At 43.1% G+C, this 24,796-nt stretch overlaps 1 protein-coding gene across 2 annotated transcripts in view; it reads left to right on the top strand.

Moving 5' to 3' along the window:
• LOC135385432 (uncharacterized) overlaps positions 1 to 24,490 on the top strand; it is a 38,191-nt gene extending 13,701 nt beyond the window's left edge. For both annotated transcript variants that reach the window (XM_064614742.1, XM_064614741.1), the window contains exons 7-11: positions 6,965 to 7,506; positions 13,032 to 13,116; positions 16,592 to 16,726; positions 18,492 to 18,672; positions 19,444 to 24,490. In XM_064614742.1, the coding sequence (XP_064470812.1) occupies positions 6,965 to 7,506; positions 13,032 to 13,116; positions 16,592 to 16,726; positions 18,492 to 18,672; positions 19,444 to 19,616 (1,116 nt within the window). In that variant the 3' untranslated portion in view covers positions 19,617 to 24,490. The remainder of the gene's footprint in view (positions 1 to 6,964; positions 7,507 to 13,031; positions 13,117 to 16,591; positions 16,727 to 18,491; positions 18,673 to 19,443) is intronic.
• Positions 24,491 to 24,796: the final 306 nt, after the last annotated feature.

The following is a 24,796-nucleotide window of genomic DNA, read 5'->3' as shown; positions in this document are numbered from 1 at the left end:
AAAGTGGTTTTGCTTGCATCAATGTTGCGCATAATTCGGAGACATGATCGCGAGAGCAAATCAAAAATAGAAACTGTGAAATTTGATATGCCAAAGTCATCGCTGTTGTCATAGCAGGCCACGTATTGAATGAGGATGTAGACGATGCCACGTGATACTGACAGGTAAGATCGGAAACCTGGACACAGGAAGAGGATGAGCAGTTTGCCCAGCAGAACAGATAGATAAACCTCATTGCAAACGATTGAGGCCTGCATGAAATTTTTTCCAAGCCTCAGGCATGCATGCATATTTTCCAAAAAAAAGGAACAGTCTTAAAATGCGAAGAGAATACCCATTGTCTTTTTTTCCTTGCTACTCACAGTAGTGGAAACTGATTACAGTATTTTGAAATAAAGTTCAGTTTCATGTAATCTGTGTACTTTGCCCAAATGAAACTTCTGATAAATGGAACAATATTTCCATTCCCTTGGAGTTCCGTTTAAGAGGAGTCCACTGTACTACTTTCAGGAACTGTCACTCAGAATATGCACTTTTTCGTGTGCATATTCCCAGAAGCACGCATTTCCACAAAAACATTATTTACAAGAGGATGTGGCAACAGTCTCCCTCAGCTCCTTCTGATGTGTTCCAATCTCAGATAATCAGAGCACCTTTATTGCATTCCGAGAATTGTCTGCTACAGCGCAGCAGCAAGGCTGCTGGTCGACTGCTCTGCTTCAAAAGCGGGACAGGTGGCACCATACGTATAACCACAAAAGGAAAGAGAGAATAAAGAAGACACACCCTTTACTATTGGGCGGATAACATGACGTGACAGGTTGGCAGCAAGGGGGAAGTAGATTTCCTGGCCCACAAGATTGAAAGCTGTCTTCAGCACCAAAATTGCTCGCTGCACTTGTACTTATTTTATGCGAATACATGCCCCAAGCAGACTTGTACGTAACTTAGGTGCCCTACTCAAGTTGTTATATCTTAAATACTCTTCAATTAACTTGGTATCTCACAAATACTTTTAAAAGTCAGTATTTAGTAGGGGGTGTGCGAATATTCGAATTCTCGAATTCGAATCGAATATCAAGCGCTCGAACTATTCAATTCGCGAATCGAATATCCAGTATTTGATTTTTCGAATATTCGACTATTCCGCAAATATGAACACAAATATGGGCACAACCCGAAAGTGGGCTTCACCTGATGCTTCCGTGCAGGGGGGGAAGCCTGCTTTACAAAATTGCCCTTGCTGCAGGACCAGCACAGGCGGGACAGTGTTTAGTTTAAGATAACGTTATCCAAAGTTTGGTTTGTAGACATCGTCTGTGAAAGGGGTGGGGCCCCTCCTAAGTGCAGTTTAGCGGTGCCGGCGAGGGACTTTGATTTGATGTCTGTGAGGTTGCCTTTAAAAAGTTAGGACTCTTGAATAATGACTCCAGCGCACGAACAAGAAGGGTGTCTTAAAGATGTCCTTTATGTCTAAAATTTCAGTAGTGCAACTTCTTAGGGTCAGTGCAAAGAAACTAAATGGTGTTCAAGGGCAAAGCTGAGGCAGGCTGCCAATTCGTTTGTTTCGCAAATGGCCTGTGGTTGCCTGAAACAATTACAGTCTCATCTGTATAACGTGCTACTGCCTGACATAAAATTTTGAAATGAAGGTAACCACTTCAGTACTGCAGTAAGTGTAGGCTCACCTGAAAAGCAGGAATCACTCTCATGCAAAATTAAAGCGTAGGGGCTTAAACAGAAGAATTGCTTGTCTCTCTTGTGACAGTTAATGCCAGAAAAATTACACTAAAGCCCTGAGCTACACTTTGCTGCAGCTACACTGAGCTACAAAATGGAAACTTTTAGTGCGAAAGTCACATAATGTAAATTTTGCACGAATATTCGATTCTGTATTCGGAATTTTTCCCTCCATTCGATTCGATATTCGATTCGACTTAAAATATTCGGATTCGCACACCCCTAGTATTTAGTACATTTTGGAATTAACTTGTACTACAGTAAACTTCCGTTAATTTCGACCCTGACGGGAACGCGAAATTTGATCGAATTATCCGAAGGTCGAATTAAGGAATAGGTGGAAAAATTATAGAGGTCAATGTCACCTTTGTGCATTCCTCTGCTGTCGCTCACGCTTGAAACGCACGTCTGGAAACATTGCTAAGGCCCCTGGTTTTCTGCTGCGGCAAATTCAAAATTCAGCAGCACTGACTTGTAAATTCCGCGATTTTCCGCGGCAAGGAGTCAATGGCTGCTTGAAGCGGGAAACACTATTTTCTTGGATGATGTGCGTACAAAAAGTATTTTTATAAACTGCATGATACCTTGTGATCTCCTCTGACAGCGAATGCTGTTGTCAGCTACAATCATTTTATACCTGCTGAAAAATATTTCAGCATCTGCAAAGTTTATAGGAATTGACAAACACTTCATTGAGCAAGCACCCTAATTCCGTTCCAAAACTCAATTATCGTATTTACTCGCATAATTTGCGCGCTTTTTCTCCCTAAAAATCGGAAAATTGATGAGTTTTTTGGGACTGCATTACAGGGCTTGCCCTCGCAGTCCCGTTTTGCAACTGGTTATGATTGATTCGAGTATAATAAAAAGTACCTGACCTGACCTGAGTGCGCGAATTGCACGGCAACGTTTGTTACAATATTCCAACAACGCAAAATTTCAGTATGCGGGTCATATAGGCTCTTGGTAGGGCCGATACTGACGTTATCACTGCATCGCGCCAGCACGAAAGAAGCACCCAAATACCGCGCAACCGCCGACAGTCGGGAGGCAAAACGGCGGCCCACTACCGCTCGTATACCGGGTGTTTCAGTTAAATCCCCGGGCTAAATAATTCGCGAACGGGTGCACCAATCTATGAACTTTCTTTTTTACAAGTATCTGTCCGATACCACCTACAAGCTGCACACCGTGTGAATGAGTGGGAGGCGCTCATTATTAAAATAAAAATGCAAATGAGTTTCGTAAAAAAGCGTAACTTCTGAAGCAGGGCGCTGTCGGCATTAAAATGGGTACTACCCCTTTTGAGACCTTCAATGGACACCTTTTAGAGAAAAATCTGCCACCGAAGCGGGTCATTTGTTGCAGTAATTAATTGGTTTCGGTTTACTTATTTTTGTCGCGGCGCGGCGCAGCGCAAAAGGACGCTGTTTCACTCCCTTATCCATCGATAAATTACGTCCTTACATTAATGAGTTACACCAATGAAATACGATCTTTTCCGCTTCGCCGCGACCAGCCGCGACAAAAATACGTAAACCGAAACCAATTAATTACTGCAACAAATGACCCGCTTCGGTGGCTGATTTTTCTCTAAAAGGTGTCCACTGAAGGTCCCAAAAGGCGTAGTACACATTTTAATGCCGACAGCGCCCTGCTTTAGAAGATACGCTTTTTGATGAAACTCATTTGCATTTTTATTTTAATAATTAGCGCCTCCCACTCATTCACACGGTGTGCAGCTTGTAGGTGGTATCGGACAGATACTTGTAAAAAAGAAAGTTCGTGGATTGGTGCACCTGTTCGCGAATTATTTAGCCCGGGGATTTAACTGAAACACCCGGTATACCGGTTAAATACGTCGAGACGCTGCTGGAAGACGCCACTAGTCCGCACTTGGCAACCGAAAGCACGTTATGTTCGCAAACTTTGTCATGTTGTGCTGTAAGGTTTGTCCAGCGTTTCTTTCCGCATTTTGTAGTTCGAGTCACAGTATCGTTCATCGCGTCAGCGGACCATCACTCGAAAGTGTGCGCAAATCAAACAAAATAACCGCAATATAACTTCAGTAGCACTGACAGCGTTGCGAAAGGTAATCGCCGCGGTCGCTGAGATGCACGTGCCAGGTACCCGCGCACGGAAACGTGGGTGCGCATTTTATGCGATTTCTTTCTTTTTTTTATTTTTTGCTTTTTTGTCATTTTTAGTGCTAAACTCGATGCGCAAATTATCCGATGGCGTAAAATACGCGAGTAAATATGTCGAAGGGTCCGTGTACCTTGGAGCAGTTGGGAGCGTGCGAGCTCTCCTGCGAGCTGCACTTCACAGTAACTATCCACATCGCGCCAATCGCATCCTTCGACCCAGTCGGATTTCCGCGGAATTCCGTGCAAAACGCCACGAAATTTCGAGCAAAATAAGGGATTCCGCGAAATTCCGTGCCAAACGAAGGATTCTGCGATGGATTCCGGATTCCGTGAAATTTCGCGGAATCGCGGAAAACCCGGGGCCTTAAACATTGCACATAGAGCTCTCTCACGGGCGCTACAACACTACAACATCGTCGTTAGACGTGTCCTGTCCGTGCAAGATGGCGGAAGCGAAACTGAAGACGAGCTCGCATGTGAGCTCGCACACTGAACGTTCTCACTTCAGTTTCACTTCCACCATCTTGCCCGGGCACGACACGTCTGACAACGATGGTGTCCCCTTCCACGAAGTCATAGAAACTCGCCAAGCGCACGTTGTGTATCGGACTCTTGTTGCAACGACAGTTTCCGAACAAAAGCCCGGTGAAATGTGAAACAAAAAACGGAGAGAATAAAGGAGACGTTTCCTCCTTGCCCGGGACTCATCAGAACCGGGAACCACCACCAAATGGATGGAGTTTTAGTGCATCGTATCAGGATGAAACAAGAAACAGTATGGCATCCGAGTTCTACTTATTGCTTAGTCATGACCTTGGTTAGTTGACCAAGGTCATGACTAAGCTATAAGTAGGGCCTGACTTTTTAGGGTTAAACCCGTATCCGCCCGATATTTACCCCCCGAACGAAATCTGTAAAATTAGGGTTTAACCCGAATCTACCCGAAAACATCTGGGTCGCGTGGCACACTCATAAGCTTCCATTAAAATAAAGTCTGATAACATTGCTAAACATTAGTTCCATGTTAAGACAAATTTTTATTAAACAAAACAAATCACCCGAATACACCCGAATTCCTGACGACAGAATATGCCGTAACGAGATTTAACCCGAATACATCCGAATTTTCAAATGAAAAATATCACCCGATATTTACCCCCCGAATTTGGCCAAAAATAAAACCCGAAAAAGTCAGGCCCTAGCTATAAGTAGAACTCGGATGCTGTACTGTTTCTTGTTTCATTCTGATGATGATGGCCGAACAGGCATCGAAACGTCATATTACATTTTGTTTCATTGTTACGTCAAGCCAGTGTGTGTAAGTTTTCCTCACGATGTCCCCTGGCTTTTGGTCTATCTTCAAAGAGATGAGCGTTGAGCAAGAATATACCTGCTTCCAGTAGCCTATGACACGCACAAACACCAACCCCATTAGTGCCCCTTCAGTTTATTTTCCTTTTTTAGAGATGGGAAGGATTTTTCTTGCCTGGTCCTGGTATTCAGTAACTTAGGTTAAATACCTTTTTTTGAGTATCTCGTACAAGCCCGGTCCCAGGGCTTGTAATTCTATTTTCTATTCCTCGTGACATTTTTTTAGCTCCTCCACACTGCTCTAAAGGAGCAGCAAAAGCACCCCCATAAATATTTCGTTTTTGACACTAGTATGTGGCACAACAAATGTGGCACAACAAACAAACAAAAAACACAGGCTCTTGTGTGAGAACGATGGTCCTAGATGACCTGTATTATGTGCAAGGTTGTGCATGCCTTTTAAGGAACCCTTCACCTCTTTCAAAGAGTCAGAGTGGTGCCAACGTCACCCTGTGACATATAGAGTCCCCTGCGAGTAGCACCATGGGGTTTCCGTAGCAGACGAATTTCCAGAGAGTAATGAAACTTCACTGCTGCTCCTGGACACTTCATCACATGAACGCAGTTATGTCACACCAAGAGGTTAGGCCGTGCCTCCAAGGTCACGGTCTTTATGGCTAAAGCCTCTCGCTTTCTGCAGTGGAAAATTGATGTTTCTGTGGAGTCTGATTTACATATCCGTGGTCGAGATAAATGAGGCGAACACTAGAATTGCGGTGATTCGTTCTTTGTTCCTCTTTCCTCTGGTACAAGCATCGCTTTTGTAAGTAATGGCCTTATAAGTAAACTTAACACTGAATAAGTAAACATGCCCCTGACACGGCTGCAGCACGCTGGCCGGTTCGACGCATAGTCTGGCGCGGCCAGTCAATCTCATTCAAATAAACCATTGTGCACAATCATGTGTTCGAATTACTGGGCGCTTTCCCCAATTGAAATATACATGACTTTTACGGGACCCATACACCAGTTAAGAGATTTTGAATTGACAGGATATCACGGTACTTCGACCTCAAGGCGGGACATCCGCAGTGGGAAGGGGGGTGTTTTAGTCAACAAATCAAACTCTGTTTCACTCATACCTCATACCAGTGCAGTTATTTTACTTATATGTTTTCACTTTTTAGTTTTACGTACTGCCCAGAGCGCACACCAAATAACCAGCGTGCACCAGTATGTGCACGTCTTCTCTTTAGTGTGCCTTCATATACTTGAAGACATGAAGGGAAAATCTCGCCACGAAATCGCTGGACTTGCACTTGATATAATTATTACTGTTAGTGCAGCGTTGATTTCATTCCATTCCAAGACCACACTCCCACCGCGTGTGAAAGTAAGCTTTACTTTCGACAAGGTTTTGGCTTCTGGAATGGCCCATTAGCCAACTCGTTAGTGAGTTCCATTGGCTAGGTTGTGGAAAGAAGCAAGCTGGTAGAGGGACACGTGGAGCTGAAAGGTATTCGTCTGTTTAACAGCTTCTCTCTCTCTCTTTTCTAATCGGGGCTTACTCGGTTGCAGCCAAAAGTGGAAAGAAGCTGTCCCATAAGCAAACTAGTGGGACTGCAGGGCTATGACAGTAATAGCAGGACATGTACCGCTATTATCGGGATGTCTTACGTCACTTTTATTTAGACTCATGATAAACATCAATTCCTTGCTCCTTTAAGGAAACACTAACTGTTTGAATGCTCCATCTTTTCTCGCAGTACGAGGACAGCCATGCACAGCACGAAATCGAAAAGCCGCCCTCCAGTTACGTCCAGCAGTCATCTCACTGCAATGGATACAGTAACGTGCTAAATGGCGCGCACCTGCGCAGTAGTGAGCAGGCCCTGGGCGCGCTCAGGGTGGACACCTCACACGGCGACACGAGTGGACGGAGCCACAACTTGCCCCCGGTATCCGGTGCTGGTTACGGTGGAGGCCAAGGGATAAGCTCATATCACAACTTCCCTCGTAACTTGAGCTCCCGGTATCAGCAGAAGTATGGTCCACTGCCTCCTTCCCTCATGGCTGCTCAGCAACGAAATGGGTTCCCCGGGTATCAGCACCACGAGGGCGGAGAGCTGTCACCGTACGAGAGCTACCAGCTCTATCTCAGCAGCAAAGGGAATAGGTATCGTGCGGGCCACGCATTCCTGGGAGACTCCTATGCAGATTCCATCGTTGGTGCTTCGGGCTTGCATCATGGAGGCATGCTCCCGTACGGCATTCCGGGGGCTGCCATGTTTGGGCCACGTCTTGTCAGGTAGGCCTCTTTGCCCAATAACCTTTAGCGGCAGACCATTCACATTCTGTGGGTGGCCTTGGGATGTATATGCTAATGCCTAGTATCATCAGTCATGCAACCTAGGTGTGCTAATTACAGTAAAGCATAGCACTCTGGGGTCATGGCAGTGCCACAGATATACTAGTGTCTATTCTCACAGTGCAGCTTTCGTGACATGCAGCTGAGTCGACTACAGTAGCCGACCGACTTTCCGGACTTCACGGTGACCGGAAAAACTACATATTTAGTTACATATAACTACATATTTAGGAAGTTTTAGAGCAGTCTTGCCTAGGATTCCAATTACCAATCCAATCCGAGTGCACAATCCAAAATGGCGGTTCCGAATTTGCCACCGCAGTGCCGAAAATAGTGGTGTTGGTGCGTCTCCGCAAGTGTTTTGAACAGTGGTTCAACACGATTGCCGAAGTTCCAACGGCCTTCTGCACAAGAAATTCTTCCTGCAACCTGTCAATCAGTTGACTGCTTCCTTGGAGATGTCCTTTCATTATGGCTGGTTTTCCTCATGTAACTTCTTATGTGAAGTGTCTGTAGAGTCATCCTTCATGAGTTTGAGGTGCTAGAAGCATGGCGATTTCCACAGTAGTAATCTAAGTGAAATAGTTCACAACAGTGTATTTTTGTGTTACCTGTACCAACTTATTTTCTTACTTCCGGACAAGTGGTAAACTTTTAAGAAAACAAGTTTTTCCACAGATGAAAGTAAATATGGACACTACATACAGTGTGTCCCAGCTAACTGCGAACAAATTTTTAAAAAATATATAATTTAACTTTTTCTGAGATGAAATCAATTGCAATATAGCATATGCTGAAGGGCACTCCTTAGGAAGGCAACAGCAAGGCAATGTCTTAATTAACTTTCAGCAATTAACTTTTTAATTACAAAAGCTACGAGGTTATCCCAATGAGAACATCTGGTCCCTTCGGTCCCCTGATACCGTTGCCGTTTTCAGAACAAAAATCCGTTCAATAAATGGTTTGCAAAAAATTAGTGAAGGAACACCATTTTTGACTGTATTTGTTCATTTCGCATCTTCGGAGACGCGTCTTTCATTCACGCCCAATGTGAGAGGGAGAAAGAGCACACTATCACCTCCCTTGTGTCCTGGAAAAAGATTAAAAGGAAACAGAAAATGCAACCCAAGATAAGGGCAGTTCTCACAGCATCACCCGATACATTTGTTTTTGTTTTGTTTCCCCAAGTTAAAGCTCATCTTGGACGCATGAGGCGGAACTATCCTCCTTCACCATCTTACATTGGGAGTGAAGGGAAGACGCATCTCTGGAGATGAGCAATGAAAAAAATAAAAAAAATAATTGTGTTCTTCCACAAATTTTTTGTGGACGGTCTATCGAAGCACTTTTGTTCGGATCAGATGACCGAAGAGACCAGATGTTCTCATTGGGACAACTTCATAGCTTTTATAATTTGAAAGTTAAATCGGTGCCTTCTGAGTCCGCCGAAAGCGTGATTGGCCTGATCTGAATCCCTGTGCCCAAAATCGCGAATATAATTTTTCTAACTCATGAACCACGTTTGTTTGTTTCTTGTCAAAATTGGCACCTCCTGAGTCCGCCGAAAGCCTGATTGGCCTTATCTGAATCCCAGTGCCCAAAATGGAGAATCTAATCTTTCGAATCCATGAACCACGTTTCTTCGTTTCTTTTTAAAATCGGCACCTCGTGAGTCCGCCGAAAGCTTGATTGGCCTTATCTGAATCCCAGTGCCCAAAATGGAAAGTCGAATCTTTTGAATCCATGAACCACGTTTGTTCGTTTCTTTTTAAAATTGGCGCGTCCTGAGTCCGCCGAAAGCCTGATTGGCCTTATTGAATCCCAGTGCCCAAAATGGAGAATCGAATCTTTTGAATCCATGAACCACGTTTGTTCGTTTCTTTTTAAAATTGGCGCCTCCTGAGTCCGCCGAAAGCCTGATTGGCCTTATCTGAATCCCAGTGCCCAAAATGGAGAATCGAATCTTTCGAATCCATGAACCACGTATGTTCATTTCTTTTTAAAATTGGCGCCTCCTGAGTCCGCTGAAAGCCTGGTTGGCCTGATCTGAATCTCAGTGCCCAAAATGGAGAATCGAATCTTTTGAATCCATGAACCACATATGTTCATTTCTTTTTAAAATTGGTGCCTCCTGAGTCCGCCGAAAGCATGATTGGCCTGATGTGAACACCAGTGCCCAAAATGGAGAATCGAATCTTTCGAATCCATGAACCACGTATGTTCATTTCTTTTTAAAATCGGCGCCTCCTGAGTCCGCTGAAAGCCTGGTTGGCCTGATCTGAATCTCAGTGCTCAAAATGACGAATCAAATCCTTCGAATCCATCAACCACATTTGTTTGTTTGTTTCTAAAATTGGCGCTTCCGGAGTGCTCTGAAAGCCTGGTTGGCCTGGTCTGCGGCACGCCAATACCAGAGCATTAAGCTCCGACATTACAAGTTTAAAAGTAACATGGACGGGTAGCCACCCCGCTCCAAAACAAACTCGCCTACCAATGAACGAACGAAAAGTAACATGGTTTTGCTTTTCATTGTTTCTTAGTTTTGTGGAAAGAGTTCAGACAGAAGTGTTTATGCACATATTTCGTCTAGTCGATGCACGACATGTTAAATAAATTACATTTAAGTAGTAGTATCTATGGTATGTTTAAGGTCTAAGGTATGTTTCCTCTTGAAAGTGAACTACTACAACTACTACTGTTATTTAATTCGTTTTTCATTTAACTATGATGACACACTCTGCTTCAAAACACTTTTCAGTAGAAGTGTTTTTCCCCTGGCTTTTTAAACTTTTTAAAGAAAGGATTCAAAAGATTCGTAGATATGCAGGACCTTCCTTACGTTTGGATTGAGATTCGTCCCATCTCTAGTATTGAGAGGAGAGTTATTTCCTTTATTCTCCAGCGAGCACAATAGCACAGCCTCATGCAAACTTTCAGTTACGATGTGCTGCATGAAAGCTAACTGTTGCTGGGGAAAGGTTGCAGCTAAATTTGCTCTTTGTGAATAGACCCATACATCACGATGGGTACACCTACAAACTTACCCCTTATGTGCCAGAGTGTTGCCTTCTGTGTTATAGCTACTGTAAGCCATTGCTAGTATAAGGTTAACACACTGGCAGTATTATTAGCGTACACATGGGATTCACTCAGCGTTGGCCATTAACAGGTGGCACAGTCACTGTCATGGCATTCCTTTCCAAATATTCTAGAACAGCTGTTCGATAGTGTGGCGAAACGAATCAATGCTTCGAAACTAAAGGTGTCCGAATATTGAAATTTTGGATACGAATCAAATATGAATATCTGCAAAATTGTCCTTCAAAGATCAAATTGAATATCACGTCATAGGATAGAGGCTTCTAAGAGTAACAAGTAAGCCCCGAAAACTAGCATGGTTACAGTTGTGTTCTGCTGATCCTTAGAAAATTCCCCAGGACACGCGTTTGAAAAGTGCTAATAAGAAATATGTACTAATTTATTGGCTTAGCATAAGGCATACATGCCTATATGCACATGTACAGTCAAATTATTTTTACAATGAAACAATGTGCTCTTCTCATGAGGCCAGCTGAAAACTGTAAAAACGACTTTCACTTCAAAAATCTTACATGGACAGTGAACACCTGTGTTGGCATTTAAGTGCTGGTGAAACAGACAGAGGCAATGAAACAGTCAGAATGTGGGTGATTTACTGATGAGCACATCTCAGAAGAAAAACAAAGGTAGCAAGTGCTCTCTTCTTGCACTGACAATGCCTTCCGCATTTGGCGTGTAGGCGAAAAACCGCACAGTGTGCTCTCACTGATGACTGGTTATCGTTCCTGACAGTAATGCATAGTTCAGAACATTCTCATTCATTAGCGCAGTAAAACAGCAATCCTCCACGATGTTGTATTGCTGTGCTTATCGCGCATGATTGTTTCCGTGACGTTCGTGTTCAGCATATCTTCATTTCAAAGCGAAAATCTGTGCACACGGCTCAAGACTTTGTTGCAGTTGTGAGCGAAATCGTTCCATGTGGGTCAGGCGTAAAGTCAAATGCGTCTTGGTATCACCTGTAACAACATTTAGTGCAGTCTCAAACGATTTTGCAGCGTTATTGCTGTCCTAGTTGGCACTTTTAACACGCGGTCGCACAGCGATGGAGTTGAAGAATCTATATCGAAATACATCGCCATGCCCTACTTTTTGATTATCACGTCCATGATTCTATAATATATCGCCGACTACCACAAACTGGAACCAAAAAATTTTGTTCGAGATGCGGGTTTTGGGTGTGCATGCAGTCCGGCACGGTGCACAGCGGTGTTCAGCTCAGTGGCAACAAAATTTTTATATTTAACCGGAATTTCACCGAACTGTTGGCCTCACACAAATGTTCAGAGTTTGTTGTCAATCCACTAAAGCCGCGACTGTGCTGACGATGCATGAAGTGGGCAGCGATTTCACGTTTGGCTGGGGTGGACTTTAATGGCGGCTGCACACAACTGTGTACATGTTTTGGTTTTGATTACCGAACGTGCAGCGACACATTTGCAGTGTACATTGAAACCCCTGCGTGTCGCTTTGCGGCTGTTCTACTATTCATGTATGCTGCTGTTACTAAGCGTATAAATTCCAGCAAGCAGCCCCCGAACAGCTTTGTAGTAAGCTGCTATTATTGTTGAAAAAATTGGAATACGTATTCGAACTTTTACGAATATTCGAAAACTTTGACTATGAATTGAATATTGCAAAGATTCAATTCGAAATTTCAAATATATTCACACACCTCTAATCAAAACCTTTTCGAGAATCCCCTCAGGCACGAGTCAAGTTGTTTATATGAAGTTTGTTTCTTGCATTGGATTTTTGTAGATATATTGGCTAAACTGTATTTAATTCTGCTGGAATCTCCTAGAACAATGGTCAAACTACATCATATAGTTTCATACTGTTGCTTGTGTTTATGCACTTTTCTGTGTACACAATTTACACACAACTGTGTGCACATTTTGGTGCGGTAAAATGTCCTTGCGAAGCTGCAGTATCTGTGGAATGCCTGCTCAGGACCAGGCCACCTGAGACTCGCGTGGGACATTTCTATGGAAGTGACATGTATAGAATGTAATAATAATATAATAACTTTTATTTTTGTAAGTGGGAAATAAACCTTCTACAGGCCCGCCTCAGCTCAAGAGCCTGTTTCAGTGAAAGCACACTTGCCAGTCTGCTTAATTGCAATCGTTGAAGTCATTTGTGGCATAAACAGCTTCCTGCACTCTCTTCACTGATACTAAATACATTTCGGGCACGTGTTTCATGCTGCTTTTACACTTAGAAAACATACAGATGCTGAGAGACATCACCACATGTTACAACAGATTGTTGCATGACAGTGAACATTGTGCCAAAAAGTCTGTGCAATATTTGTTGACCGCCATGAGAAGGTTCAAAAACGTGACTCTCAGTCAACTTTTCAGGCGCAGTGGTCCTTCAAACGAACTCCACCTCCGTCTTGAGGACTGCTATGAGCAGTTTCGCAATCTGGAAAAGGAGAGGAAGAAGGTGTGTATGAACCAGTGCCTTGAGCGTATGATTAGGGCTTCTATTAGTGACTTTCCAATGGCGACAAGAGTTGACTAATCACTGTTACTTTGAACTTGCAAGACACTGTACTAGATTATAGTGTCACATTATGTTATCACTGCCGGTAATTGCTTTCAGGTTTCCTTTAGCTCTGAACCAAAAAACAAATGAAATGCTACCTAAAGCGGCATTTCCAAGTACACGCTTGAAATTACTCATGTTGTCACTACCGTTGTAGTAGAAAAATATGCTCCACCCTTTAGCGCTTGATATGCCGTTGCCGTTGCCGTTGCCAGCGTAGCTTGAGTCGTTTCATAATGCACCACGAAATAAGGCACATATGACGTGTAATCTTCATATGTGTACAGGGCTACGCTCCAACGCTTCATAAAAGCTTTGGATTTTTATCGGATTGCATTGGATTCGCCCCAGTGTCGCACAGATTGGAACCAAAAATACACGAAATTTTATCCTGTAGAAACCAAAACTGCCAGATACGCACTCCATTGCAGTGGGTGATCGATGATTCGAATATATTCGACGTATTCCACAAAATACTATTAGAATCGAATGTCAAATACAAGATTGCTGTACCCCCCTGTCCCCCCCACTCCTTCCTGCTGTCCTCTCTCCATCTGTCCACATCTGTATGCCGCTCATAGCCACAGTTGCTTCGCGGCGCTAATACGGAATTTTAAAAAAAAGAAGATTGCTGTATTCGGCCCGAATATCGAATCCTTCGAATATGTGCACAACCCTAAGTATGATAACATGTCTTCAGGTTAGGAGTCTGTCTTAGGATGAAACTCTCTAGCTTAAGTGAGCGTGAACCTCACAAAAATATTTCTAGTATGCAGCTTCACTGCCACAGCTCATTTATAATAAGTACAGTTGCCGACCATTAATTCGGTCGTGCAGGAGCCACAAAATTTGTCCGAATTATCGTGCAGTCCGAACTAGTAGCCAATGACAAAAATCTGCTTCCAACAGTGGCCTTTATTAGAGACATTCAAACTTGATTGAAAAAAACTGTCAATGCGCGTTTGTTTATCAGCACGCACACAGGAAAGAACGTCACGTCATGTCACGTCACGTTTCTGCTAAGGTAGCGGAATACACAGTTTTGAGCGTGTCAATGGCCGCGCCACTGCCGCTGTTGTCGTCATCTGATCCATCCGCGGGTAAGTTAAGAACTTGGAAGGAAGAACACTCCCAGGACGCTGCACACCATGAGCGTCAATGGTCTGACTAGCAGGCTCGGAAGTTCAACCTTACGTTTTTGGAGTTAGAAACGAAGGTTTGCACAAAAAAGTAGGTAAGGTTGGGCCGAAATTCGTACGAATTATTGGAAGTGAAAATGCATAGTCTCTCTGGGGACTTCGATGAAGCCAAAGTTTTTGTCCAAATTATTAGGGTCTGAATTAAAGGTCGGCGGCTGCAATAACTGAGATCTGAAGTCCACAGCTCTTTCCTTCCTTCCACAGAGTTTCTCTCCTGCAGGTGTTTGTGTCGTTTCGTATAACTTTTCTCTTCATTCTTGTGCTGCAGTGGCCTTTCCTGATGTCTACATACCAACTACCCCAACATAGCCCCGTAATTTAGTCCACAAATCAGCCTTCTGCAATGGCAGTGCATGGCAGATGGTTGCTTTGGGGTAAACCATGCATTATTGTAATCGCTTCATGTGGAATTCTGAAGGAAGTGGGACAGAAGTCGGAAACTTAAGGTTATGGATAACAGTGATCATAGCCCTAGTCAGGGGATAACTTAAAGGGGTTGAGAAACCATATTCAACCCACTAACTGCACGGCTCCATTTCATAAGTTGTAGTATCGCTTTTATGAGAAATTGACTTATAAGTAATAATAAGTAAACTTAGCAGTTAGTAAGTAAAGTGTCCCTGACATGGCAGCACAGCGTGCGCCGGTGATTCCGACCCGATGCGTAGTTGGGAGTCGGGAGCGGCCCTGCAGTCTTGTTTCAAAACACCGGTACTTACGTTAATAAGTTTGAGTTACCGGGCTTTTTTCCCCCATTGAAATACGCATGGCTTTGCTGGGGCATGAGCGTCAGTTCGAATTATCTGGAAGTTGGGATTAAGACAGAATGGCGTAAATGCAGGCTAGCTGGTGGATGAATTCTACGATAGGCAAGCCTGAGCGATGGGCATTGAGATTGAGGGCATTGAAGGACTGTGGAGGGCATTGGGATTTGAGTCTTCGTGTTTGTGGTTGTTTACGTGTCCTGCCCATCGCTCAGGCTTGCCTATCATTGGGATTAAGAGATTTTCGAATTAACAGGATTGTGCTGTATTTCTTCAAAAGTTTGGAAATGGTTTCACAACCCCTTTAAGGCCAAAGGAATGGCTAGAGCTAAGTGAAGGTCATTCTGTCAAATGATGTGAGATGGCAACAGCTAAGGCCAATTATGATCATAGGGTTTCTTGCTCGATTTAGCTACAGTGTTCCAGATGGTACTTGGGCCCGGTTTCACCAACGCCGATTAACATTTGAACCGAGATCAACGGTCCCTTAACTTGAATTTAACACTTAACTGTTCTTCACTAAAGGGAGCTATTGTTACTGAAACATTCATAACGCCACCAACTAATGTTTGTTAAGAAAGAATTGAGTGTTAACCTGAAATTTTAGCAACGCTTGATCTTGGTTCAAAGTTAACCAGCGTTGGTGAAACCGAGCCTTACTTGCACGTTTGGATCAAGTTTTTCGATCTTCTCCTGTACTTTCTGCTTAGATTTAACTCTGATGTTTGCAATACATTGTAAATATGTTGGTAAACAGGATCAGGATTTCCTTCTAGTACTTGTAAACTCTACCCTCCGGCAACAAAGCATTTCCCTCTGACTCTTTAATATTTGGAGCTGGTCGCTAAACAGTGTGGAGCGATAAATAGGGCGATTGTGTCTGTTTGTCAGAGAGTCTCTTTTCGTTCTGCATTTGAGAGTAGACAATTTGGAAGCTTTTGGGCGCTCGCTTCCTATTACAACACATCTTTTTCTCCCCGAAGGCCTTGTCGCTACTGTCTGGCATGATCTCAGTTTCAGCTTTCAGGCCTTAAAGGTACCCCTCTAACATGGGTATAACTTGAAAGGATTATTGCTGTAAAGTTTTATTCGGTTGTCCTCCTACTTTATTCGGTTGTCTCGTCTATTTATGTCTGTTTGGTCTGGTTGTTTGGGCTATTGCTTCACATCCCGTGTGGCTTCATTTCCGCTGCCGCAAGAAAAAATTTAATTAGCCTAAGACTGACCATCAGTTCTACCACAGACAGCATAGAAGGAGCTGTTAGGTGCTTCACGTTCCCGGTTTTGTTGAGGAATTGTTGTATCAGGGAATGAGTGTCCCAAGTATGACCACAGAATCTGTGCCAAAATGTGCCGCATTATGTGTAGCTGTCCACACACATATACGTGACTTTTGCTTAATGTCTTCAGACTGAGGCAGAACTTGCCCGTCAGAACCCGGGTAAGAAGGTGTCAAGCACCAACAACATTCCCATCCCTCGACTGCCTCCGAACCCTTCTCGTGTGGACCGCCTTATTGTGGATGAGCTCCGAGAGCATGCCAAGGTAACATGTGCTAACCTGTCTATACTCGCTAACCCACAGCTCCCGCACAGCGGTGAGTAGTGTTAGAACCAGTCCTGCATTAAAAAAAAAAAAGGAAAGAAAGATAACGAAAACGGTGGAGACATGACTATGCATAACTGGGTCGGCTTTTTATGTGAATAAAACAATATGCACAGTAACCGCACAGCTCTACAGGGTGTCCAAGATAATGTGCACCGAGGCCTGAAAAAAACATGGTGCGTCATAAGCGAATGAACAGTGCAGAATATTGTGAGGAGTCACGTGTTCTAATCGCCTCTATATTTTCGTGGTGGCTGATTAATTAATTAGCTAAATTTTAACTGTTTGTCTTGAGCCGAGATGCGAATTGGATGGTTGTACAGCGTGTCGAAAAGCACCCACCGAAATGATTTCCTACAACGTACGCCTTGCGTGGAGGAGCTTTTCCCCTAGCGCACAAAATCAAAAGGTGTACCACGTGACAAGAGGGGAGCGCACCTACGTGCGCACCTTGATTTCAGAGCTCTCAAGCATACAGAAGAATCAGCACATCCGTTATCTACCAGGAAGTGACCTTCAGGTGAGCTCTGACCTGAAGGTCGCTTCTCGGCAGATAATGGACATAGTAGTTCGTTTGTACGCTTGAGAGCTCTGAAATTGAGGCGCACGCGTATCTGGGCTCGCCTTGTGTCATGTGGTACACTTTTGGATTTTGCGCGCGAGGGGAAAAGCTCCTCCACGAAAGGCGTACGTTGTAGGAAATCATTTCAATGGGTGTTTCTCGACACACTCTACAACTTTTCAGTTCGCATCTCGGCCCTAAGAAGAATAATTAAAAAGTTTGCTAATTAATTGTGCCCAGTTAATTAATCAGCCACCACGAAAATATACAGGCGATAGAACACGTGACAACTCGCAATATTCCGCAGTTTTTATTCGCTTACGAAGCACCGTTTTTAATTTTTTAAATTTTTTTCAGACCTTAGTGCACGTTAGCTTGGACACCCTGTATTAGAGCTTTGTGTAACACATTGCTAACAGCTGCTTTATAGCAGGGTGACTGATGGCTGTAGCCACAGTGATCATTACTGTATTGGCATAGTCCCCAAGCAGTTGTGATTATTTGTTGTTGTTGCTCACCATTCTATTCTACATTGTGGATCTGGATCTGCTAAGTGATTAGGACTCATTGATTCTATTAAATTGGTGTGTTTCTAATGTCAGCCAGAAAGACGCGGATGTGTGCAAATCCTATGTTGTAATGAACATTTGAAAGTTTGTAACCACATAACATATTACTGCGCATTTCTCGGCATGCCAGATGTTGCGAGTTGGACTGGATTTTACAAATTGCACCTCTTGTATTGTATCTCTGGTCATATTCAGTCTCTGTTCATACCTTGGGCAAGTACTAGTCATCCTCATTTTATTTTGGAAGCCGAGAAATGTGCGGTGATAAGGTAAATGCTGCAAGCTCCAAGCAATGCCTTCCATTTCTGGTACTGTTTTGTAGAGGTTCTCTTGCATACCTGTGCGCGTAAATACAACAGTTATCGACAAACAAATGTTGTTAAACGCTGGCAACTTTAAAAAACTGAGCCACAAGAATAAACTTGTAAGAAGCAGTGTATATTTTTTTATTTCATTTCTAACCGTGATTACTTACACATGAGTGTAGTACTGCTCAAAGCTGGTTGTTAATAATAACTATGTAAAAAAAAATTCTGGTTGAGCAAACAAATCCCACGGTATTGCCTACACATAGGTGATCACCCTGGTTGCCAAGATGGAGCAGCTGCGTGGTGCCGAAGTACACCGCAACATTCACTATGCCATGGAGAAATGGCTGGAAGCAATCCGTTATGTGCAGGCACGACGGAGAGATGAAATTGTCAATGCAACAAACCGTCACCGCACTGGTCCGAACCGTATCCAAGAAGAGAAAGGTGCGTGTACTATTACTGGTCTTCTGCCACCTAAAGCACCACTGTATCCTTACAAGAAGGAAAAAGGGAATTGCAAAACCTATAATGAGCCACGTACAATGTGTATAATTTTGTACCTGTGTTCAAGCCTCATGCAAAATATACCCCTTTCAAAATTTTCCCTTTCAGTCCCGATTAACTGTGAAAAAAAGAAACTTGTGAATTAAATTTATCTTGTCTCATCTTAACTCCCCCAAACAGGGCCGGCATCTACGAGGGGCAGGGGGGCAATTCACCCCATGTCCGCCAAGGGGGCGCAAGAATGGAGGCCGGACGGCTGGGGGTTCACTGTTCTTGACGTCCCACAAACCAAAGACAGTCATCTGTTGTCTGTAAAGCTCCGCTGCATTGTTAGCCGGTCACAAGTGTGGTCTTTGCAAGACATATACAGTTGACGACCGATTTTTCAGACTCCAAAAATTCGGACATTGCAATATTTAGGACAAAAGTTGTGCCTTTATCAGACGCCGGCCCTGCCTCCAAAAGGGCATCTGTTGTGGGCTGAAACTATGAAAGAAAAGTCTGCAGTTTCAAAGTGTAGACATATTCCTGTAGTTTTATTTTTGTACAAAATACTCAAAATACAGCAACTATGGTTTAATAGTCAGTGACACAAAGATAGGCAAAGATGTGATAGAACGATGGTGCCACAATTTTTCATAAAGGTAAAGGGGTATATTTAGGAAGAATTGGGTAAAGCTATTCCAACGTAACTGTATCGCTTTCACGCAGACGTGATGGCACTGGCACTGAGCATTCACAACTTGAGCAAGGCATCCAGGAGCGCACGAACGGCCCTCTGGTGTGCACTGACCACAACCATTTTGTACGAGTTCCAAGTGGCTTCAGAAGCCAACTACCAGGCCTGCTTTGGAACTACCCAACCATCATCCGATGATGCGTGAGACCTGCACGCTTTCTTTGGGCTTCTACGTGCAGTATTGTTATACACACATATATTATGGTGTTTCTAGGTATATTTTTTAGATGGTTCCTCCTCTTTATGGCAGTTGTTTCTTCGCATCCGATAGCGCACATGCTGCACTTGCAGTTTGTAGTCGTAAGCTGTTGAGTGTCGTGAGTATCACCGTGACTTGTTGTTCTTTTGCTAGTCGCAGCTGAAGAACATTAACTTAAATGATTTTTCGCAAGTTCTTCAGTCATGTCCTGGTGGCACATAGACAGATTGGCTCCAGAAGAAGCCAAAATGAAATATAGCAGTTAATACTTGCAAGGCAGGAAGGAAGGAACGAAGTTCCACCTGGAAGTATTATTTGACAAATCGCCAGTAGATCCGCAGTCTATGGCACAAAGCGATACTCAGACATTCCACGTAACCTCGTCGACGACACTACATATTAGACACTCAGCTGCAGCTGATTTTTCTTTATCTGGGTGGGTGTAAGCTTGAACATGTTCTAGGATTCCTAGAAAAACTGCAGCTGCATCGGTGTGCTATCTATATGTATATTATAGCTGTGCTATTGTTATCGTAGGAAAAATGCATTTGGTGCTGTGTGGCAATCAGAATTCTGAAACACCTGAATGAGGTGGTGCAATGGAAAAAAAAAACTCTGTGCAATACTGTATGTGGTAGGGTTGTCTGACAGTAGAAAAAGCGTCTGCTCTAGTCATCTTCTGGAACCACAAGACAGTGTTTGATAACTTAATGTCATGCTGTATTTTTTCCCCATGGAGTGGTAAACCTGGGTTGTTCACCAGTGGAGCACATATGGAATGTACATACTACAGCTGTCATACCCTCCTGGTTATCTAGATAGAACAAGTGACAATGTAAATCTGTTGGGCACCTTTGTAATAGAGGGTCTTTTTTCTATTTGTGTATCCTGCCAAAGCTTGACATTAGATATAGCGAGAGTTCACATTGATGTAATCTACTCTAAGTATTTTCCACGTGGAAACATTGTGATTTACTACCAGTATATATATATTATATAGTGGAAGTCAGTGAAGTGCCTCAGTAATTTTATAGCTTTTACAGAACTCACATAACTACTACTACTACTAGTTGCATTGACAGTTGTCCTTTGCTATTTCTTGTCTCCTGCATGGTCTATTGATGTGATACTACTGCAGTTAGCATAACCTAGCAGTAACCTTTTTGCTACTTAAAATGATGCTTTCATGCAGGAATACTTCTTACGCTCTCAGCCCTCTCAATGTTATGCAGTGTTTTGATGTGTTTTTTTTTTGTTTTTTTTTTCACTGCTTTGTAGCATGCAAAAGACCAAGCCACACACAGGTGCTGACGCTTGATACTTCTGTTGTGGGCCGTTCTGTTGTCTGAATTTTGTTTTTATTTTGCGTTCCAGCCATTTAAGTCATGTGTGGCTCGTCGCGTTACCGCTACTGTTGTACGTGCTGCAACATTGAAAATACTCCAGGTGACTACATAACTTGCCTCCAGTGCTCGAGGTCTGTAATGTGGCGAGCTTATTCTAGTCATGGGGGCATGTTCTCACCCTTTACTGTTTCTTTTCTGTTCTTCTTTCATGTTTTAGCTCAGCCAGCAATTGGTGTTGTGATATTTTTAACGACCTTGTGGCACACAAGTCGCGTGGGGGGGATACGTGTTCATGTTTTATGATACCCGGTTGTGGTTTTGCGCAGTATTATTGTTATGGCTTCTTTTTTGCTTAGATACGCTGTGGTAGCTACCTCTAGTCCTAACAGCGGTGTAAACTTGTGTGACAAGCTCGATGTGAGCATGACGGGACAGTCAACTTCTGTTAAAGACTTTGCATTTGAGTGTGTGTCTTTGGGCTACATTGTCGTTTGGTGTGTGTTGTAAGTTGAGTGTGGTTACCATGGGAACAAATGATGTTGGTCAATTTAAAATTTCTTCACTTCTTCAGTCACCTGATGTATCACTGTATACCACTTGTTCACCAAGGTTTCTTCTACGTCACTAGTCGTCATTGACTGCTGCTCTGGTATGTGTTTATCCATTGTGCATCTCTTACATACGTATATTCTGACTAAGCTCTGGTGCTTCATCTTTTTGAGCTTTATTTTCTTGGCCATCATTAGTGGACAAAACTGCTTTGAGACTTACTCGCCTCTGTTGTGTCTTGTGTACTTATTTCTTCATATTTTTTGGCGGTATATTTGCTATACTGGCTGTTTCTACCTTCACATTACATCATGCATATATGTCCCTCATTGGTTTTTGTGGGTTTCTCGTCAATAATGTAGCGATGACGTAGGCTTCAGCTGAACAACATTCCTTTTGCATTTATAAGACATAGTATGCAATCTTTTTACATATCAAAGGATTACCTTTTACTCACAATGTGTGTCTGTCCAATGCTGACGTGTCAGTAGAGTAAAGTAATGAAATTTCTATTCCTCTTCTGTTCTGTCTCGGGTGCTAGTTGCATCTCCTGTGCATTTACCTCCAACTGTGAGGCACCTATCCCCATGTTTTACTGTTAGCCTGGCTATAGTAATAATTAACATGCAATACAATCAGTGCTGCCTCTTGTACCATCTCCCATGACCTTCCAACCTCTAGCGCCATCTTCCACTGTGATGTTGCAGTATTGTGTGCAAGCATGAAAACGCATATATATACATATACATATATATAAATCTGCACATATATACATATGTGTATCGGTGGAAGTCTACACGTTGTAACGATGGCCATTTTTCGGTGTCTCAATAACATCTGCGTAGTTGCTCAACCTTCTTCCACATTTGAGGGGACCTACTGTATGGTGGCAGGGGTGCGTCATGTACATTTGTGCGTAACCCACAGTAGGCTCTTTCCTTATTTAAAAACGAAATCTTCACACCAGGGTCAGTACACGTGTCCCAGCACTCATTTCATAATGCTTGTCATGCAGCTCCCATTTGTAAGACCTCGCGAGTAATGGAAGCTAAATCCGTGACAAAACATAAAGAGGCAGAATTTAAACAGGAATTCCTCCCGAAAGCTTTCTTGATGGTACCCTCAATGTTATCAGACTTTTCTGCTTCATTCAACACTAGGTGGCAGTGTGAGCACAGCAATCAACACAAATTTTTACCCCTCCTTTTTGCCAGTCCCGGTAGTCGATATTGTAGCTGTTTGTAAAATGGTCGTAAGTTTCTCTTGCCAAAAGTTTGATAAGAAGTCTATTTTAATATAGCTCTAGCAATCCCTCGTATGTAGCCAGAGAAGTATATATATATATATTCTATAAATATTGAACAGGATTTTTTACGTTGTACTTTGCAGCGAGCGCCAAAGCAGAAAAGTAATGTTGTGAGCTTTCCAGTGGTTTATCTTGGTCTCTCGTAGGTTTTCTGAGAAGAGAATGTATTTTCTATGGACTGTCGTAATGCTAGTTAGATTAGTGTTCATGAGGACCATACTCGAGGCTGTAGGTGTTACTACTTTTAATAAGTGTTCCTTATGGTGTTCATAAGATGCTTTGTCTCTGGGATGCACAGTTTAACCTCTACGTAGCGAAGTCTCGGAAAGGTACTTGAGCTTGTTGCTTCGTAAAATTTGCCACATCAGCAAAACTCCAGCACAAGAACCTCGTTACACAGCATGATTTGGACGGTTTACAATGAAGTAGAGTTAGGGTCATGTACTAAATTCTGCCAGTAATCTAAACAGATTACTCTTCACTGCACTCCAGCTGGGAATTAGCTTGGAAATGTGTCGTAACACGCAGCTACCCCTGCCTTGAGGATACTGCTACCCGAGTACATATACATATAGGAGGCAACGTGCAAGACAGTCAGCTGCACTGGTGCTGCCGCTACAGGTGGATTCTAGTCATTACGTACAGCCAAAGTGCCATCACTCTATTTTTTGTCGCTATTAATTTACTAAAAACGCTAAATTGGTACTTAATTGCAAGTGTATCAAAATCTTGAACGTTCTGCTTCACCGGGATGTGCAGCATCATTACATCGAATGTAAGGTGATTCACACAACAGGGAAACAGTGGGAAGAGATGTAAATGGAATATCCAGGAACAAACTTCGGAGACTGACATTCGTTACGTCAAGGTTGAATTGTCTTTGTGGTGTGATTCAAGAGGTTGTTGGAAAGCAGCTGTGACCACAGTTCTGTGAAAGCAAAATATGTTGTAGATGTTCAATGTAGTTTTAGCTGTTTTTCAACAAAGTGGGCTGTACAGTTTGTTGCCAGTGGCACTGGCACAAACACTGCTGCTTTCTTCACCATTTGTTAAGGTTTTGTACTACTAGTGTGGCACTCTCTTTCACATGTCATGGTCCCTGTCCACTTTTCAGTCATAAGCCCACACTCAACGGATAGCGTATCCAGGAATAAGCTTTTCCCTATAATATGCAATGGAGAAATCCAATATATCGCTGCATCACTACCATATTTCGTGCCAATATCGAGGACATCCGAGGTCCATTGGGCATCCAGAAGGTCCAGACACAAACTAATCATGAAAGTCTTTATTTCATCCTTGTAGCTGCAAAGGGTGCGCAAGCTTTCTGAAATCATGCATAGCACAACTCTCAGCAAGGTTCCGTTAAAAACGTTCGGGTAGAACACATAGATAGATTGCATTGCTTTATAACTTGGGTAGCAAAAGAGCTGCCTGATAGTCATTCGTAAGTGTGCAGCAGGTGCTTCACAGTGAAATTATGCATTTAGACAGTGACAGGGACCATGGTATAAAAAATGCAAATGTGGAATGCTATGTCACTCAAACTGTTAGGAATTACTGGTATATGTTAGTTGCAGTCTTTGATACTTCGATTTCAAATAAAGTTGTCGGCTTTTTGCAATGTTGCTTCATTTATTTTGCACTTCTGAACACTAATTAGATGAGCCTGGCACGTTTCTTCTTTTCATCCTTTGTCATTCGTTGGGCTCGTGAGAAGAGTGCCTTCTGACCGGCATTATTTAATGCGGTGCGGCTCTCGTGACGTCATGCATCGTGCTCATGACCGGCCATTACCAAATTACTGGCCAATTTCCAAGTCCCGGGATTTCTTCCAGAAAATCCCGGGATTTTGGAAGAGCAAGTTTGACAGGAAAATCAAACACGTGTAGGCCGTCATGCACTGACTCACTCCTTCGTAAGGA

Source organism: Ornithodoros turicata, chromosome 2 (assembly GCF_037126465.1).
Source record: "Ornithodoros turicata isolate Travis chromosome 2, ASM3712646v1, whole genome shotgun sequence".
Taxonomy (NCBI): Eukaryota; Metazoa; Arthropoda; class Arachnida; order Ixodida; family Argasidae; genus Ornithodoros; species Ornithodoros turicata.
The sequence above is the reverse complement of the archived record's forward strand: the minus strand, read 5'-3'. Positions and strand labels throughout refer to the sequence as shown.